Source organism: Stylophora pistillata, chromosome 6 (genome assembly GCF_964205215.1).
Source record: "Stylophora pistillata chromosome 6, jaStyPist1.2, whole genome shotgun sequence".
Taxonomy (NCBI): domain Eukaryota; kingdom Metazoa; phylum Cnidaria; class Anthozoa; order Scleractinia; family Pocilloporidae; genus Stylophora; species Stylophora pistillata.
In genome coordinates, this window is record NC_142524.1 from 28,515,980 (window position 1) to 28,535,387 (window position 19,408).

The 19,408-nt window shown below is 36.5% G+C and overlaps 1 protein-coding gene across 2 annotated transcripts; it reads right to left on the reverse strand.

The window, feature by feature from the left end:
* Positions 1 to 352: 352 nt before the first annotated feature.
* Positions 353 to 18,467, reverse strand: LOC111329108 (serine/threonine-protein phosphatase 2A 56 kDa regulatory subunit gamma isoform). 2 transcript variants are annotated; one of them, XM_088724527.1, is made up of 17 exons: positions 18,310 to 18,467; positions 18,114 to 18,182; positions 17,802 to 17,964; positions 12,886 to 13,085; positions 12,282 to 12,392; positions 11,611 to 11,703; positions 11,138 to 11,268; positions 9,782 to 9,841; positions 8,985 to 9,093; positions 8,738 to 8,791; positions 8,380 to 8,430; positions 7,246 to 7,365; positions 6,524 to 6,651; positions 5,929 to 6,030; positions 5,538 to 5,610; positions 4,291 to 4,413; positions 353 to 3,902 (listed from the first exon to the last, which is right to left on the reverse strand). In XM_088724527.1, the coding sequence occupies exons 1-17, from the start codon at positions 18,334 to 18,336 to the stop codon at positions 3,765 to 3,767; spliced, it is 1,752 nt and encodes a 583-aa protein (XP_088580653.1). In that variant the 5' UTR covers positions 18,337 to 18,467; the 3' UTR covers positions 353 to 3,764. The 2 variants fall into 2 exon arrangements, with proteins under 2 accessions (XP_088580653.1, XP_088580654.1); XM_088724528.1 differs by having other exon boundaries at positions 18,114 to 18,179; positions 18,310 to 18,453.
* Positions 18,468 to 19,408: the final 941 nt, after the last annotated feature.

A 19,408-nucleotide genomic window follows, 5' to 3' on the forward strand; every position in this document is an offset into this window, starting at 1 on the left:
CTCCTGGTAACTTCTAGGGCCCCACCTACAAGTCCCTTGTGCCGCCAGCCCCAGGACATTGTGATATATAACCGACCCGAGTGTCCTTCGGCCATCATTCGATATGGATTCCACGATAATAAACGAATGAGATGAACACCCCATCAACAACAATTACCATTATCTGAATAAGACAACATGAGGCTTGAGTGTCAACAACATAATTAACAGTTATTCCACGAGCGCGCATTGGATATGAGATAACAGATAGCTAACTCTGCGCTATGCGCCTCATTGGTAATAATCATCTCCTATCCAACAAGCGCAAGTGGAATAATTGTTTTATTAAAAAAAAAAAAACACCCCCAAGATATCAGACAAATCTTCTCAACTTTATTTTATAAGAAGAAACCGGATGTTACAATGTACAGATATTAGATTACGGTACATTGGCTTTTGGTATAATTTCAGAGCTGGGCAAAGAGTTTCCAGCAATCTGATTGGTCAAGCCGTTCCTTGTATGATGCTATATAAACCGCTCCACGCGGTTCATATAAAATGTTAAAATAAAATGTTACTAAAATGTTATGATTTTAGAAATTTTTCTGTTGTTCAGCTCAGAAATTATACTAAAACAATTATTCCCCTCAGGTTCGGTGAATATTGTCGAATAATCCCCTCGACTTCGTCTCGGGGATTATTTAACGATATTCACCGAACCTGAGCGAATAATTGTTAAATATACCATAATGGCTAAGCCAATAACAAGTCTTGGATTGCATTATCCAATGATCTAGTTTTTAATAATTCATTTTTCACTTTTTATGTTAGTTTGACTAAAACTTCCATGTAGCTACCATTAGGCATGCCTGATCCTTACATCAATATCATTAAAAACTACTTTCCTTAGTGTTCCCCATTGCGTGAAAAAATTCTTTCCCACGCACCATTGCAGAATTCATTAAAAAAACATCCCTACGTAACCATAAATGTTCCAGTGCAGTGGAACCTCAATTTAACAAACCTCTATAATAACGAAGTCCTCGGTATAACGAACGATACTTCCGTTTCAGCCGAGCTAAAGTTACAGTAGAATGTATGCCACAGAACCTCAATATAATGAACCCTTGATACAACAACCCCATTTCCCCAGTCCCTTAGCACTTCATTAAATCGAGGTTCCATTGTATTGACAAGATATTACAGATCATAAGCACCAATGTTTTTAAGCCATGAACAGGTAGATTGAATGATACTAACCAGTACTTCAGTAACCCATGTCCCCACCAACCCCACCTATTCAGTTAGACACATTGTGTCATGAGGGAGATTTGTTAAGATAATTAGAATTGTGTTCCTTTTGTTTTTTCAGCGATGAAAAACTATCTTCATTTCCTGCGGGACCACAAAATATCAGTTTTTTGAGACAGAAAAATATGAATGAGATAGCACAAACCTAAAAGATACATGAGTGCCTGGAAATGGAGATGACTGTCATAGATTGAAATGATAAACATGGGGATCGATTTGGGCTGAATTTCCCCATATCTTAAGCCCAGTAGATTTTGAAACTCAATTTCCTTGCATTTCATCCAATAATATTGACAGCTATAAACACATCTCAGCTGCTTTTTCCACTGCATTGTTAAAAGAACTATGACAAGATCTGCCCAACTTTCACAAGTCAAACATTTTTTAATCTGTATCAATCTTCTCCGTCTCTTGTCAGCTTTAATCCTTTTAAAGCTGAATCTCTACATTTTGGTGTTTTTCTTTCTTGCTATGCTTACATTTTAATATTTTATGGTAGATTGATAGGTTCAACAAAAATTACTCAAAACTAAGTGCATTGCCCCCTTAACCCTTTCACTCCCAAGATGTGAAAATCAATTCACAGTCAGTGCTGCATTACACACTACTTACAACTGAGCTCTGGGAATAAAGCAGAGAAGATTTCCAAAGTGATCTCACTCTTTTTTCATGTTGCTTTTCTCCTTGAAAATGAAGTGATATTGTGAGGTGAAATCCCATCACTCATAGGGGGGAAAGAGATTAAAAAAAAAAAAACCCTATTTGATCACTAACACAAAAATCAAAAACATAGCATATAAAAAATTTAAGACCTGCAACCCAATAACAAAATAATGGTTAACCAACTTTACTGAAAAAGCTTTACTGAATTCATTGAAGAGAGGTGTTTCTTTGAAAGCAAAACCCTTTACAAGCTTTACTGTTTGCTTAAAGTGGCCATACAGCCAAATAGACACTTCTCAAACAAAACTACTGCTAGTCCACTTGTCAGTAAGACTTGAATTACGAAAAAGAATGGTTAAAATGTATGAAATATATATTTAGAAGGGAAATAAAAAAAAAATGATTAATAAAGCTTTCACAGTAAACCTGGTTTCAAGTTAACAGCCATCTTAAAAATAATCCTATAATCTACATTTGGTAAAATAAAATCTTAACTTTTGGTTAACTTTTTGTGGATAAAAATAATAAATAACAATTGTCAACTGTAACGCTCTCAAAGAAGAAACAGCTACACAAGAACACAGTCGTCAAACTGTGGCAGGAAACTAACTCAGGGAATGTACTACTAAGTAGCCCCTCCCTCCCTCCCCCCCCCCCAAAAAAGAAAAAAAACTAAAAAATAGTGGAGTCGTTGCCATTTGTTTGAGCTATGTAGCATTTCAGCATGTAATACACTGATATTTTAAAGCCACTAATAGTTCATGTTAAAACATTGCAGGTCAAGAAATGCATTCTGTATACAATATTCAAATCTGGGTAACAATTCAGATGAAAATTATTAACTTTAATCTGAGTGCTCAGTAGGTTTTTATCAGAACCCTTCAATCCAAACCCCCCTTAGACACACCCCCTATCCAAAATAAGTCCCTCCTCTAAACAGTAAAATTTGCATCTCTAAAAGGACCCCCCCTCTCCAAAAAGCCACATCTCTGGAAGTCCCAGCAATTGATAAGCTGCCCCCCTTCCCTTCTGACTTGGTTGGTTGGTTGGTTGGTTATCTTTATTTATACACAATATGTATGAAAGCTAAAAGTTTGTGGGGTCGTGTACACTAAAATACTACTTAATTAAAATCAAATACAGCTAAACATTAAATAGAATTAAAGCAAATTAAAGCGTATTGAATGCCATAAAGTGCGACATTGAAACAATCAATTTACATTTAGATGTATACAAAATCTTCAAGTTCAAAACTAGCGGTCGATGCTGATACTATGTTGAATTTAACGGCCTTAAAAAGTTCTGAAGTTTTGAGTTTTTTTGGCAAGTTCATGATGGCTTGCACCAACAAGATCAGTATATTTGGAAGTCAGGATATTAAATCAGGGCATGAGATGTTGATAATTAGTTGCACATACAATCCCTTGTAAGAATGAGGATGCCTTTTAACCAAACAATAAAAATGTCTGGGTTTTCTTTTTCCAAGTTTAACATTAATTTTTATTCACTGAAACGTGACCCTTAAACAAGAAACTTTGTAGGATTAACAAATTGTGAAATGTGCTTTTTGAAGTTGCTGATACAAATTTCCTTCTTAGTTAAAAAGTTTAGAGATTCTCATTTCAAGCTGTCAGTTTGGAAACCAGCCCACTGCTATTAGAAGTAATTTGCAACTCATAGCATATTTCTTTTCCACAAAAGAACATTTTTAAGAGTAACCATAAATCAATCACTATAAGAGACTCTGAATCCCTTAGAGTTGAACTGTGCCACACCCGAATAAGGGGAAAGGGAAAGCTCGTGGACAAATTTTACCCCTCTGCTGCTGTGGCCAGGTATTCATCTGGACTATTGTAGTCTGATAGCGCATTTACAGTGCATGAGTCATGAGGAAGTTCAGATTTCCGCCGTACAAACTTTTTATTCTCTGGTCTCTTCAATGAAATTTCCTTCAAAAAAAGGAAAAATAGATAGAAAGAATTAGAAAACACTTATCCACTGATTTGTAAAATTCTTGGAGTTCTAACATGCTAGCCATGTGGTCAACACATTAGAGGTGGATAGGAAGGGTTTCATTACAGCACTAGCCTCAATAAGTGTGTTGTGTTTTTAAGCAAAACATTTGAACTCTTACTGTACTTCTTTCCTCCAATTAAGGAGTATATATGGGTACTAGTGAGCTGTGACAGAAACTCCTTGTTTTTTTTTTTTTGCAACAAGAGACAGAATTTTATTCAGGTATTATGATCACAATGATAAAAATTATATGGTTTAGATTCATATTTCTCCTCTAAGGGATGAATTAAAGCTCCAGTGCAAAAAAAGCAAATACCTTACCGTTTTCGACACTCCCTGAAGAACTATCACTTCATCTTCTACACCTTCCATTTCACAACCCTGGTCCACAAGCTCTCTATCTCTCTCCTCATCAACACCAGCTAGACGGGCAATCTTGACATACTGCAACAAAATAAAGATATCATGTCACTCCCTATTGAAAGCTTATCAATCCACTAAAGCCCCTTGAGAGATAACAGTCATATTTTACTATATACATATATAATTTGGATATATCAACAAAGTTGAAATGGCAAATTGGCCACTGTAACGATTACAAAAGCTGACGTTTCGAGTGTTAGCCCTTCGTCATTCACTCCGACGAAGGGCTAACGCTCAAAACGTCAGCTTTTGTAATCATTACGGTGGCCAATTTACCATTTCAACTTTGTTGATATATCCAAACTATTTCGTTACTCCCACCGACACAGCCCCAAACAGTTTCTTTCTAAACTATCAGCCTTTTTTCACTATATACATATATCTTATTAACCAAGCGCGAGGGCCGTACTGGAAGAATATTGGTCCGAGGTCTTGACAGTATGGACCAAGCGCAGCGAGATCCATACAAAAAAGACCGAGGGCCGATATTCTTCCAGTGCAGTCCCGAGCAACCTTGGTTAATAAGACATTTATTACACGACTGAAGTTAAAAGGGACACAAGTGCGGTATCATTCAGGACCATTAGGGACAGTGCCCGGTCCAATACTGAGAGAATATTGACCGGTAATAGAGCATTTTGATTGGTTGATTTTAGTTATTGGCCCTCTGACTGCCTGAATCATGTAATAAAGTTCATTACAGTTCATCAGTTGACTGTAGAATTGTATGAATTGTGTGTTGTTTGTGCCTATATTAAGAGTTCTACCAGCTAAATCACAATCAAAGGTAAAGTAACTGTTCTTTCAAAGTGTAAAAAAAAAACAAAAACAAATAGGACTGGTGTAGACAGTGATTTGTAAGCCCACTGTTGGGCTAGAAGCTAGTTTAATTTTCATTGAGAACATTGTTTGGCCATCTTTTGACTAATTCTCAAAGATTTTAATAATTTCATTAAACCATAGAGAATCAAAGAGGCAGTCACATCAAGTCCTTAATGTTCACTGATTCCAAATTTAACTAAGCAGCAATTCTGTCCATTATGACAGTGAATGAGGTTAAAACATTCTGTTATAATTAGCTCAACTTTCACAGCCAATGTTCAAAGCCTGCAACTCCTTTCAAAAAATGTATTTAAGTAACTTACATCTGGGTTCTTCCGAGCTAGTTCATCAATTTTTAGCCATGCTTCTTCTCTCTTTTTGAGGTCTTCTTTTTCCCTGAGAGAGAACATCAGAAGCACATTTAACTTTTTAATTCTGAACATCACTGTGTACTTTCCATGCTGTTCTCTACACATTTCCTAACATACTGACAAGGAGAACTTGTCTAATGATTAAGAACTTCTTTAAAGGTGCTGATCATTTCCTTTGTTCTCATAACTTAAGTGTTTGATTCAGCAGCAATACTGAAGGAGAATTTAGATGCTAACCACTCATAAGGGTTAAGCACTGATTAACCAGAAACATCACAAGTCACAAAAGCTATAGATACAATTTGTAATTTGAAGACATTCTGACTGCTACATATGGCCATACCTCTGCCTCTCTTGTTTATATTTTTGTGTACATTCATCAAAGAGCTTTTGATTCATCTCCATAAATAGCTTTAAAGCATTATAGATGAGACCATGGATTGTCCTGGAGAAGTAATAAGTTTTCAAGGTTTGTATGGATTGATGGGGGAGGGGGGGGGGGAGGAATTACAATTATAATTATAACAAGCAGTGACAACTAATAGGAATGATTACAAACTAAAATGTTTCACAAGGTTGCCACAGTCATAGGTTTCCAAAACTTCATGCCTTTTTCCTGACTTTTCCCAAACAAATGTCAAATTTTCCTGACCAACTAAATTAACAATTCTTCCCTCCCAGCCATTGGTAGTGTGTCGGTAGTGTGTCAGCCAACATGTTGGCTGAAGTGTTGGCCGACGTCTCTGTAGGATTGGATTCTTTACCTTTACCGCTTTTTTTTTCAATTCATTAACCTTTGCACTCACTTCTTATAACCAGTGAAAAAGTCTTATTCCTCTTCTACTCAACACTTGCTTACAAAAGATACCTTAGGAAGTGAAACCATGAGTCTCCAGGTTAACATAAATCTTAGTTGAAAAACAAAAACTTGTACTCACTTGTTCCAGTGGTTCTTTGAGTGTTTGTAAAGAGATGGAAACATGATTGGCACTATGACACCAGCATTATCACTCATCAAGCTCATCACATACTCGTTATTCCAGTAATAAAGCGCACGCTCAGCAACCTGCAGATCAAAACAAGAATAGTAATAAGCTGTTATTTCCATCAGAGATCATGATCAGAATGTCAAAAAATCTAGCTATAAGCATTTGATAATCTTTACACTGGAACATTTGTTTCAAAACAAGCAACACATAGGCCAAAGTAATCTTCCATTAAAACATGCAAATCCCTCAATTTTAGAAAGACAAAAAAAAATTCTAGCTAAAATATCCACAACCTGAACAGGATTATTCTGTTCAAGTCTTGAATTTTGATCTACCTTAACTCATTTTCACAAAAAATTAACTGAATTCTTTAATTGCACTGTTTCCACCAGATAATCATGATTTTCATAGTAAAAACACTACTTGAGTGTCTCTGTGTATTTCTACATCTGTTGCTGTGAACTGTAACCTTATTTTTTGCCTTGTTATTGACAAACTATTTCACACAAAACCATGGAAGAATAATGGAAATCATTGTTGGACACATTTGTGTTCAGTTGAACAGAATATGCCACCTGAAAAGAGGCAGAGCTGTGTTCCGACAATGCAGAGCATAAAAAATTCTGGGAAATTGTATCAACAAACAAATTAAAGGCAAATTCCGCACTTACTTGGAAGTGTGGGCTGGAGATACATTTTGCCAGTTGTCGGAAAAGAGGTTCTAAGATTTTGGCAAATTCTGATGGCTCAATGACATCAAGAATTTCTTCTAGTTCATTCAGAAACATAACCTGTAAAAAAAAAAAAAAAAATTTACTTCACTTGTTTAGACCTGTTAACATATCTTCATTTTTATCGCCTCAGTATTATATATTATTACAATATCTCATAAATTCCTTCTTCTGTATGGCAAAGCATTTAGGATCCTTTTTTGTACATAAGACACATTACAATTTGGGTGTGTTAGTATGAGACTACTTCAATTTATCAATCAGATCTTATATTTTGCTTGAGATTGTTTCAGGTATTTTTATGCTTTCTCCCCAAAACCTTCCTAAACCCTTTCATCCCCAAGGTCTCAGTAAATAAATATCTTATTAGAAATTTTGTTGCGTAGTATCACTGAGTATTTTTATGAGTTGTGCTGTATTTTGACTAGCCCAGATATTTATTTACAGGGAGTGCATGACAGAAGTATGCAAAGAGGAACAACATTGGCACGTTGTCATGTTGCTGTTTCTATTTTCTTCAACTGATGATGAAATTTCAATGTGATCGTCTAACTGCTTCTCTATGTTAAATTTAACTAATAAACTTGGATCAGCATTCTCCAGCCATTCCAACTCTTTGTGGTAGAAAAAATTTAAATTGTCAATCCAATTCATTGCTTGCATGATGTGAGAAAACCTGTCTAACCAGTTCTCTGGTGTACAAATACCACATGATATTTGTAGGCACCTTAAGTGTTATTTGTACTCTATGGAGTGTAGTTGGATAATAATTCTCCTTACTGTCTGTTGCACAGTTCTCAAGATGTTAGTAATGGATCAATTAATAATCCCTTTATTGATATTTTTCTTTTTTGTCATTGCTTCTCTGTTTGATATTCTAAGAAAATTCTTTCTTGGTCACTTATGGGGGTTAAAGGGTTAAACAGCTATAATATGAGAACCCCCTCTCCCCTCCCACCCTACTCCCCCACCCCACCCTACTCCCCACCCCACTCCCCCACCCTACTCCCCTCCCCCACCCCACTCCCCTGCCTCTGAAACATGCCTTCAGCTATTCACTGTAAACTCACAAACCTCTTTTGGACTGTGAACCTTTGGCCAGAACTTCATAAGTGACACAATCACCTGAATATAACATACGAAGACTATAGTAAGAGGTGAAAAATGTGTGCCAAGAAATGATGCTATCACTTTTTGATGGCCATTTCATTAATTCAAATCATTCTACTATTCTTCCTTGTATTGAGAGGATCTCCATTATCAAAGAGGGCTGGCAAATGCTCATAAATGTGTACACTGGAGCGTGGTGAGTTTTCTATGCTAATCAATGAGGAAAATGAAAGAAGACCAATGCATTTCCAGATTACTTAATATGGAACTAACCATTGCTCCAACAACACTATTACATAGTTTTAAATAAAATAATCTTTACCGGTTCTGTGAGAGTGGGATCCTTTTCCAAGAATTGTACAATGCAGTAAGCCAACTGAGAAATAAAGAATAACAACTACTAAGCAAAGTGCACTTTTTCGCTGGTGGCCACTCACTAAATGGCAACTTTGGAAAAAGGTTGAGCTTGGAGCCCAGAAGTGTACAGTTAAGTACTTGAAGCATCAATTCAAAGTAATGTGATTCTGGGTTAACCCCTGGCTTGACAAAAATAAAAAATGCAATCTTACCTGTGGATGGTACATACTGAGTGCTTTGACTTTGTGTAGAGGCATAAGAACTTTCATAAGAAAATGCTTATGTTCCTCTTTGAGAGGAACTGCAAAGCCATTGATGATGCTGGGTAAACAAAGTAAGATAGTTGGTCAGTCTGGACAAGGCTGTATGGTTAGAGTGAAATCATGTGGCAAAAATTCAGGAACACAGATGTCAGGAAAATTGACAAACAGAAAAAGCCTTGCTCAGTAGGCTCATAAACCACTCACGTTTGAAGCACTTGAGATGCTTAGAAATATGAAAAAATTATAAACCTAGTCACTTTGAAAAAACTTACATTTAAAATCACAGGACTGGTGTGAATAACAACAAAAGTCACTTGAGAAAAAAATTGCTGGGGAAGCAAATCATTATTTAAAATACTTTACAAGTATTCATTAATCCAAAGGACCATTTAAATATTGTATTTAACAATGATTCCACAACCGCACATTGGATATGAATGATAGATAGCCAACTCGGCGCTACGCGCCTCATTGGCTACAATCATCTCATATCCAACAAGTGCAAGTGGAATAACTGTTTTATTAAAAAAAATGCCCCCAAGATATTAGACAAATCTTCTCGACTTTATTCTATAAGAAGAAACCGGAGTTACAATGTACAGATATTAGATTATGGTATATTGGCTCATACACCACAAATGGCTTAGCCAATAAAAAGTCTTGAATTGCATTATCCAATGATCCAGTTTTTAATAAATTCCAATTTTAGCTGAACAGAAATGACAGCAAAGACTCTCATCTCTCACCTCCCAAGAATTTCCAGTAGCTCTGCAATCCCATTGTGATGTTCAGTTTCATATATAAATCTAAACAATAAAACATGAGATATGACATCATGTCAGAAAAATGTGTGGTTTCAAAATATACCCATTCCAATCACAGAAAATTTCAGGAAGTGTGTCTCCTATCCAAAAGAGATTGTACTTTCAGATGCATGTTAGCTGCAAGGAGTATTGTCATTCCTCCTTCACAAGATGCCTGACCAGCACATGGTTAATCCCAACACTACATGTAGAGGCATTCCCATAGGACAGTAAAGATGTAGACCATATCTTTTTCAAAACAATTTGTAAATGTTTTCTTTCAGGGTTGAATGTTGCTTTCTTAGTTCAATGAGTTTTTGTTCCTCATTAATATTTCTTAATCATCTAGACCCTCGATTATCTGGACTATTTTGTCTAGTCCCAACAAATGCATGAATGAAGGAATGAATTCCTTATTTATATTGCGCCCTTTCTACACAATATTCAAAGGCGCAGTACCGCCCATCGATTTGATAGACACTACACAAAGATAGACCACACCACTGGGCACTACGTGCCCTACTCTTTTCGAACAGTGTGTGGGTTCTTTAACGTCCCACAAATTTTTTTATCACATACAAGGGCTTGTGAGACGGGACCTCCATTTATCGTCCCTATCCGAGAAGACTAGAAAGTCTAACCATTTGCAGATATTATTACAAAGGCAGCACTTTCTTCTCAGTTATTTAAAGACCCTGAGTGTTGGTCCGGCCGGATTTGAACTCACGACTGCTTCCGCACAACAGTCCGGTGCTCTACCAATTGAGCTAACCGGGAGGCAGTTATAATAGCTCAATTGGTAGCTCAATTTAATCGAGGTTCGACTGTAGCCCTTTATCACTTGTGAAAAGAGCAACACACTGACTGTGACAGGTAACTCTTTAACTCCCAAGATCTGATAGTCAATTCTCCCCTTTGGCTGCAACATATTTCCTTGTAAGCTAGTTACAAGAATTTGGTGTTAGATCAAGGCAACAACTTATATCTGAGTATTCTCATTACCTGTTTGCTGAATAATGTATGGATATTATAGGAAGAAGTTACATGTTAATCACTTCTGAGTGTGTAAGGGTGAAGTATCTTGCCCAAGAACAAAGCACAATGACCAAGCCAATTAAGGCCTCCACTTCCACCTTTCCACCTGCAGTTCCACACTGGGCCAAAATAAATCCCCCTGATTAGTGGAAACTGCCCTAAATATGTTTTTCCCATGTTGTGGACATTTTGCTCATACTTTACTTTATCCCTGTTTACCACTATCATCATTATCAAAAACTATACACCAAGACCTCAACTTACCGGTAAAATATATTATTTATATGTTTTCTGATATATGCTCTAAGTCCAAGAAACTTGCCATATATTCTGTGGAGAACTGTCTTAAGGAAATCTCGTTCCCTTGGATCTTCACTATCAAAAAGATCAAGAAGCTAAAAACAAAAAAAACAAAAAAAAAAAAAACAGAAACAAAGCAATTCAACTTTTTGCTAGTCATAAAAAAACTTCAATGGTTGCAATTGTGTTGTTTTCATCTTTCACGCTAGCCATTTTCTGGGTAAACTTATTTTTGTGGATTGAGAGCTATAGCTGTATGCAAAAGATCTGCTATAGGTAAAACTCTGATAATATTCAAACTACATAACAGCCAAAAGACAGTTCAGGTAAGTACCAACAAATTATTGTCAAATCTTCATAACTTAACAGATTCACTTCTGTACTGGTTTAGCTATTTTGTAATGACAAAAATATTTCATTTGAACAAATTTCATTACCTGCATGACAAATTTTTGATCAATAAATTTCTTGGCCAATGCTGGCTGAAAATCCTGAGACTCCAGAAACCTCAGGAATAATTCATACACAATCTAAAGACAAAAAGACAGTAATAAGTCCATTTGAAATAGCATCAATAATTTTGCTACATCTTAAAAATTAAATTGTTCAAAACTGATAAACAATGTAGTAATAACTTTGTAGTCTGCTGAAAATTTTACCTAATACCATAATTCTTTGAAATAGCATCTAAGGTGCCTATTCCAAATTTAGGTAAAGATGGTCATGCCTTTGTGAGGGAAACAATTAAACTACATTTCTTCTATATCATGGCCACATAAAATCTTTCTTTGGAATAATCCATTTTATAAACAATAAACAATGACGTAAACTGTGTAACTGATTTTAATGTTTTCATTTTAGCATAGTTGGTGCTTGTTTTAATTTTTCCCAAAGCTAACTTGTTCTCAAACTAAAAGAGATGGGGTTATCAATGAAAAAATCTATTAAAACAATTCCATACTTCACCAGGTTGGCACATGTGATCATTTATTTATCAACAAAGGGGCAACAATAATTTTGGTTGTGGGAGCACTTCTCTCAAGGGAGTGGTGATTCCAGGGAAGAAATAATTTGAGGATAAACAACATTCATTTATCTTTGAACTTACTTGAAGATGTGGCCAGGCAGCTTCTAAGCTTGGTTCATCTTCTTCTGGATCAAACTCTGCTCCATTTGGATTTGATGGAGGTGGTAGAGTCCTGAATGTGTTGACAGCAAACTGCAAAAACCAGTGAACACTTCATTCATTCACTCATTCATTAAATCAAATCTCCCTTCAATTTGCTTTCATGAAAGTATGAAAGATAGCTGTACGAACTTGCTTTTAGACAGTTATAAAGATGTTCATTATACAGAGGTTAACTATGACCAGCACCGGACTTTTTTATATCCTGGTAAGGAGTCTACATGTGACTGGATCCGCTGAGTGGTACATGAGACCAAGGCATTATCATGGTAGTCTTTTCAATAGAAATATTGCAAAAGAAAACCTCATCTTCCTTAACTGCTCTTTTCATCAAGTACTAAAAAAATAATTATCTGAACATTCTCTACAGATAAATTTGAAAATGAAAGAAAATATTACTTGACCTTTTCTTCATTTTAGGTAGACATTTTACTAGAAAGCCACCAAGTATTTCTAGCCCACCCAAACACACTTAACGCAAGTTATTACATGAATCAATCAATACACATAAATTCTGCATCTTTACCATGCGAGTTACTTCAGGATAAATGGGTTCTGTGATCACATTTTTGTTGTGAGTGATAAAATCAACAATCTCATTGAGTGCTGCTCTTTTAACTTCCTTGAATTTGAGGTCACTCAGTGGATCCATAGCAAAGTCAAACAAAATGCAACACTGCTGAAGTTTTTGCACAAAGAGTTGTTCTCTCTCATTTGGTGCTGTGTCTGCAAGAAAAAAAGTGAATATCTAAAACATATGCTTAAGCTACAAATTCCAATAACATAAAATATTTAATAATTATTCCTTCAGTGCATGGTGAATATGGGAAAGTAAATAGCCAACAAGGCACACAATGCTGAGTTGGTTATAACCAATCCAACAAGCACAAATCGAATAATTTCAGCTCTGCAACAGTTCGCACATTGCATTTCCATAGAAGGTTACTCCAACATGAGCTGATAACTGGAGTTGAGTGAACCAATTTGAACACTACAAATGTAATATTAGAAAAACAATGAAAAATTAGTCCTTTGAAGGATACAACTTTCAGAGTTTTCTTCATAAAGCTATGCAATTTTCTGGCCATGGCCATTCTAATAAATGACTTTTCATGCACAGTGAATGTACTACATTGGTCCCATACACGCAAGAAATATGTGGCTGTGTTATAATAATAATAACAATAATATAATAATATACATTAATTGAGGCTCCCCCTTAGGGACTTTTCAGCCACAATGTAGACTAAACTAAGAGCTTCAAAATCCCCACTGGCAGGAGGCAGACCAGTGGGCTATTTACAGAGCGCAGCCAAGGAGTTGAACTGGGGGCATCGGAGAACAAATCCAGTGAGTGGCAGGATGGAGGACTTGAACCCGGGACACCGGATTACATGTCCAGCACCCTAACCACTTGGCCATGCCGCCTCCATGTGTTATTTGCTTCTAAGCAGCAATTATGTATCATTTCTTTGAAAAAACTTTGCTATTCAAATATTTCTTGGTTGTTTTTGCCTTCCTTTTTATTCACAGTGGGAGAGAAAAAGATAAAATCAGTCTAACCAATAAAAAATTTATTTTACTGTGCATGGAGTAAGTCATTGCTAAATGCCCTTTTCACTTCAGATCAAATAGATATATACCACACAAGTGAAAAGTGCTTCTTGTGCACAATGATTGGTTGGTTCGAAGGTGATAATTAAGTACATTTTACCTCTGAACAGCCAAAGAGACAAAATCCTGAATCAACAATTTAAATCTTAACCATTTCCATTGGTGTATTGACAGAAGTAAACTTTTTTGGGGGGAGTTCTGTGTGGTATATACTAAAACAATTATTCACCTTCGTGTCAATTAAAGTGGTGGATATTTCCCTTGCCCCCTCATGACTTGGTAAATATCCATCATCATTCACCAAAAAGGAGCTGAATAACTGCTAACCACTACTTATTTCTATTTATTTATCAACAATATTTTAGGAGAGATGCCCAGTTCAGCATATGCTGGTTTAAATGGAGCTCTGCATAAAACAAACTAAAATGCAATTACATATGATACAGTATAAAACAAATGTATAATATAACTATGAGAATATTTACAAGTGAGTTAATTAACTAGAAGTTATTCTAAAGTAAGCTTTAAGTGACTGTTTTAAGTACAAAAGACTTTCAGAATTCCGTGTTTTGGATGGTAGAGAGTTCCAAGTTTTTGGTCCATTATATCGGAAAGAAGACTGGTATTTTGCAGTTTTTGCTAGAGGTAAACGAATCAGATCTTTTTTCCTGGTATTACAATTATGGAAGTGTCTAGAGAATTTGAATTCGTGTAGCAAGTATTCTGGGACTAGATTGCTAAGGCATTTATAGACTAACAAAAAGTTTTGATAGCTTCTGCATGCCTGTAGGCTGGGCCATGAAAACATGAAATGCAACTCGCTCTCTTTAATTTTCCTACATTCAATGATGCTTGCAGCACATCTCTGTAGTTTATCAAGATAGTCTTTCTTTGTGGCACTACATCCATCCCATACACAGCAACAATAGTCCAAGAGTAGTAGAATCATCGAGTTGTACAGTGTGATACAGGCCTCATGTGGTTAAGACTTTACGTGCTCTGTGAAGCATTCCAAGCCTGGATGATATCTTGTTGGTAATGTGATCTGTATGCTCGCTCCAGGAAAGGCATGGGTCAAGAACAACTCCCAGATACTTAAAGCTGAAAACTCTTTCGAAGACATTGTCGTTGGCATTGACGGTAAAGCTTCTGGTCATGTGTAGTCTCTGAGCTGTACCAATTAACATTACCTTGGTTTTTTTTTTTAAATTGAGGAATAGATAAAGGCTGATAGTTTCTAAAGAAACTGTTTGGGGCTGCGTTGGTGAGGGTAATGAAATAACTTGGATATATCAACAAAGTTGAAATGGTAAATTGGCCACCGTAACGATTACAAAGGCTGATGTTTCAAGCGTTAGCCCTTCATTGGAGCAAATAGAGGAATTGTGGGTTGTCTGTGCTTTAAAGGCAGAAAATGGAGCTACGTTATTGGTGGGAACATGGCAACAAGAAAAACACAAATAAATTAGTGGAATGAAAAGCATTCATTGATCCCTGTGGGATTTAGACTGCTCAACAAACGCTTTTCATTCCACTAATTTATTCATGTTTTTCTCGTTGCCATGTTCCCACCAATAACGTAGCTCCATTTTCTGCCTTTAAAAGCACACACAACCCACAATTCCTCTATTCGCTCCGACAAAGGGCTAACGCTCAAAACATCAGCTTTTGTAATCATTACGGTGGCCAATTTACCATTTCAACTTTGTTGATATATCCAAATTATGAGGAATAGGTAGTTACTTGACAACAAAGTTAAGGAAGGCCATCCCTGTTAATAAACCCTTGTCTATATTGTAGAGAAGGTTGTTGGTGACATCTGTAAGACATGTAGCTGTAGAGTGAAGTGGACGAAAAACCAGATTGATGTACAGATAAAAGCTTGTTCCGCTGGACAGCGCATTCAAGAATTTTACTGAAGACAAACAGGACTGAGATAGGTCGGTAGTTTGCTGCATCCACTTTGGAGCCCGACTTGAAGATTGGTGTGACAGTTGCAGATTTCCAGTCAGCAGGAATTGCAACCTCAGCCAAGCTTCTATTCATAAGGACGGTTAGTGGTTTCGCTAGAACACCACATCCATCTTTGAGAAGGCACGGGGGAGTGTTTTCAATGCCAGTCCATTTGTTGGGTTTTATACTCTTAAGTTCTTAATAGACAAAGTCTGGCTTGATCTCTGAAAATCTGAAGTGATCATCAGTTAGTACCTTAGGAGATCCGAGGTGGACTACGATTGATCATAAGCTCTGTCTGATCTTTAGAATCACTGTACTGAAATAATGTGCGAAGCCTTTAGATATTTCCTCGGGTTCGAAGACAAGACCCTCGTCTGTTTCAATGCATCCGATGCTAGAACTTTTCTTGTTGGATGATATTATGTTCTTAAGAGTTTTCCACAGTTTACTCAAGTCCTTTTTGTTTTCATTAATTAGGTTAATTAATTATGTTAGTTCTAGAACTAACATCTTTCCCAAAAAACAGAAATTTACTTCTTAAATGATCCATTTTCTAAGAATGGACAGTATTGTCACTTAAAACACATTTCAGTGATTTGTTAAAAAACTATTCACTTTTGAAGGGGCATAGCAGAGTGTGAAAACATCACCAAACAACACATGTGCCTTATTCATTTCAATTTACAGGGTAAAAGACACAAAACTGCCAACAACAGAAAACGGCCCATGTGTAATCTATTTAACTTAATGGAATTCCAAATTTAGTAAGAATAAAACCATTTATACAAAATTCATAAAATATATAAATTTCCTGAAACAAATGTGTCTAAGAGAAACCACTTGGAAATTCATCCCAGAATTATATCAGTTGGAATTCAATTGTCAAATCACTGTCCAGCAATGTGAGACTTCCTACTAGGTAGAAGTTAAACATACTAAGAAAAATTTTCCTCCCCTCCTACAACTTGGGCCAGATATCTCCATTACTAGACATATACTTTTTGGCAGGTGATTTGACCACTATTTGACTGCTAACAAAGTACGTAAACCCCACACTAAAGATGAACTCATCAAATTACATCTTTAAGAAAAATCAATGGGTATATTTGCACCTAAAAAAGGAACAGAAGTAAAATTTCCTCACAATCCCATAATTTATTATGCATCAAGTTCTTGCACAAAGAAAACAGCAGCAAAGACAACAAATTGCCTTAAGGTTTAAAATAAATATGGGGTCGTACATGTGCGGAAATCTTGCCATATTTGTGAACCACGTAAATTTGACAGTAATATACATGCTGTATTTAGCTTGAAGCAATATCTCTTTCTCTGGAAAACCGGAAGATTTTTCAAAGGAGACAAATCGAAAGAATCGTATTGCTATTTGATTTTTATTATCTAAGAAGATCAAATTGATTAATTGAAGTTCCTGCGGAATTGGTTTGAAACATTTATTTTATCGACCCATCAGCTAATCGAGTTCTAAAGCTAGAAGACATTCACTGATATCGCAATTCCAAGCAAAACTTCGTCCAGCAGGCTTTTAATGAAATTCAATTTGACTTATTGCTTAAAAATAAAAGCAACGGTAAAAACATTTACGATCACAAAAAGGATGAACTTGTAAACAAAGCAAACCCGATGATAAATCAGACCTTCTTGTCACAGACGTCCCTCGAGGTATAAGTGGAATGTTGGTAATTGAGTAATTTACGACAAAACTGTTGGAACACAACCGTGAAAAGGACAAACGACTGACCACTGTGAATCAAAAACAATTTCTGCTGTAGCACGGCACTTTCCGAATACCTACCGACATACTAAAAGCGCAAAGTAGACAAGATATTCTCGAATAGCGTCGTCCAAACTTACCTTTCAGAGGAGGCAATTTCATTATCTCCCGATTGTCGCTCACGTTAAAAGACGAGGAACTCTGTCGCTTTTCCTTCCTCATAATCGACGGTCCATTTGCATATTGTCTCAGTTTGACCGCTTGACTGGGAGGATGAGTAACGGATTGAGACTTTGCTTTGGCCTACAGAGTTGAAGAAATATCGAACAAGAAGAAAAAAAACTTAGCAACACCAGTCGACACCCATCCCAGCTCACAATATCTTGATCTATAATACGACACACTTAAACCACAACGGACTTCTTGCGTTAAATGGCAAATTTTCACCTTACCTCATCGCTTACACTGTCACCGTTTTCTTTATTTGCTTGCTTCGCACTTCCCCCGGCCTTAGAAGCCTGCTATTTGACCAAGAGGAATAAAGTAAGTTCATAGAATCAGGGATGTCATACTTGCCAAACTCACCATGTCCATATCCTAGCTTCATACTGCCAAAACATACAGACCACAAAGCTTCCAAAACATTACCTTCTCTTTCTTTCCTTTATTTGGCATTCTCGTGATCCATTTAGCTAGTGTACAATGTAAACATAGATGAGATAAACACAGATTTTGCACCAACGACGTCGAGAACCCGTGGGTATCAATATTATGCACCTCTATTTCGGAACAGCAGCTAGCTGTTCACTGATTGGTTGATATTTTCTACCGCATTCAACAAATCACGTGGTCTCTTCTTTGATGAAAGCGCGGGAACATTTTTGTTGATATAATTTTTTCCTTCGTACGCAAAATAATATCTTGGGAGATCAAAAAAGATCCTTTATGAAGATTTATGAAAGATTAACATCAAATCTTTTTTTAGGAAAATTGTACCAAAAAGGAAACAATTTACGAACAACCTGACATTGTACGAGAACGATCAGAAAAATGGATGCGTAGATTCCGTGTAGGCCACTGAACTAAACGTAAACACGAGCTGAATCAAATTTAATGGATTAATTTAGTCAGAATACATTTTTTCAGTCATTTTTTGGGGGTGATTTAAAATCATTTCATTGTTCGCAAATTCCTATTCTTCTACAAATCCATACCACCACACTTTTTTTGTTTGTTGCATTGGATAATGCATTCCAAAGAAAAATATTTGATCGTTTCCCCGCAAGTTGAGATCAGATTTTATGTACTAGTCCAAAATAGGACCTCAGATGCCCTTGGAGAAATCCTTTCTGTTCTAAATCTACGTGCCTATGACTCAAGAACGAGTCCGGAGACCTCTGGTTTTCATCACATCAAGATTCAACTTTCTAAAAGGTATAAAATATCTACACAGTCCTTCTCAGGACTACTCCAACGCGGACGATCGTTTTCCAGCCCATCCTCGCGCTACAAATAGCTCGTCTTACACGAAGGGAAATAGAAAGCGCCGCACAGACCCTCTAGGTTACCTTGGAAACTGACCGTAACCCAGGAAACGGAAAACATAATACCATTTAAGCTCTTTTCTCAAGAAAACTGTTGACGTTACTTGGAAACTAATAAAGCTGCTGCAGTCGAAAGGGCAACAGGCTCATCTTTAATGTTCTCTTGGTGGTCGCGTAATCATGTGGGGAATTTTTAGACGATC

What these genes read in the sequence shown, in the direction of transcription:
- LOC111329108 (XM_088724527.1), bottom strand. Translation starts at nt 18,336, where the DNA reads ATGCCAAATAAAGGAAAGAAAGAGAAG. An exon ending in ATAAAGGAAAGAAAGAGAAG is followed by an intron (nt 18,183 to 18,309) that starts GTAATGTTTTGG and finishes TTGGTCAAATAG; the next exon opens with CAGGCTTCTAAGGCCGGGGG. An exon ending in AGGTTCACAGTCCAAAAGAG is followed by an intron (nt 7,366 to 8,379) that starts GTTTGTGAGTTT and finishes TTTTTTTTACAG; the next exon opens with GTTATGTTTCTGAATGAACT.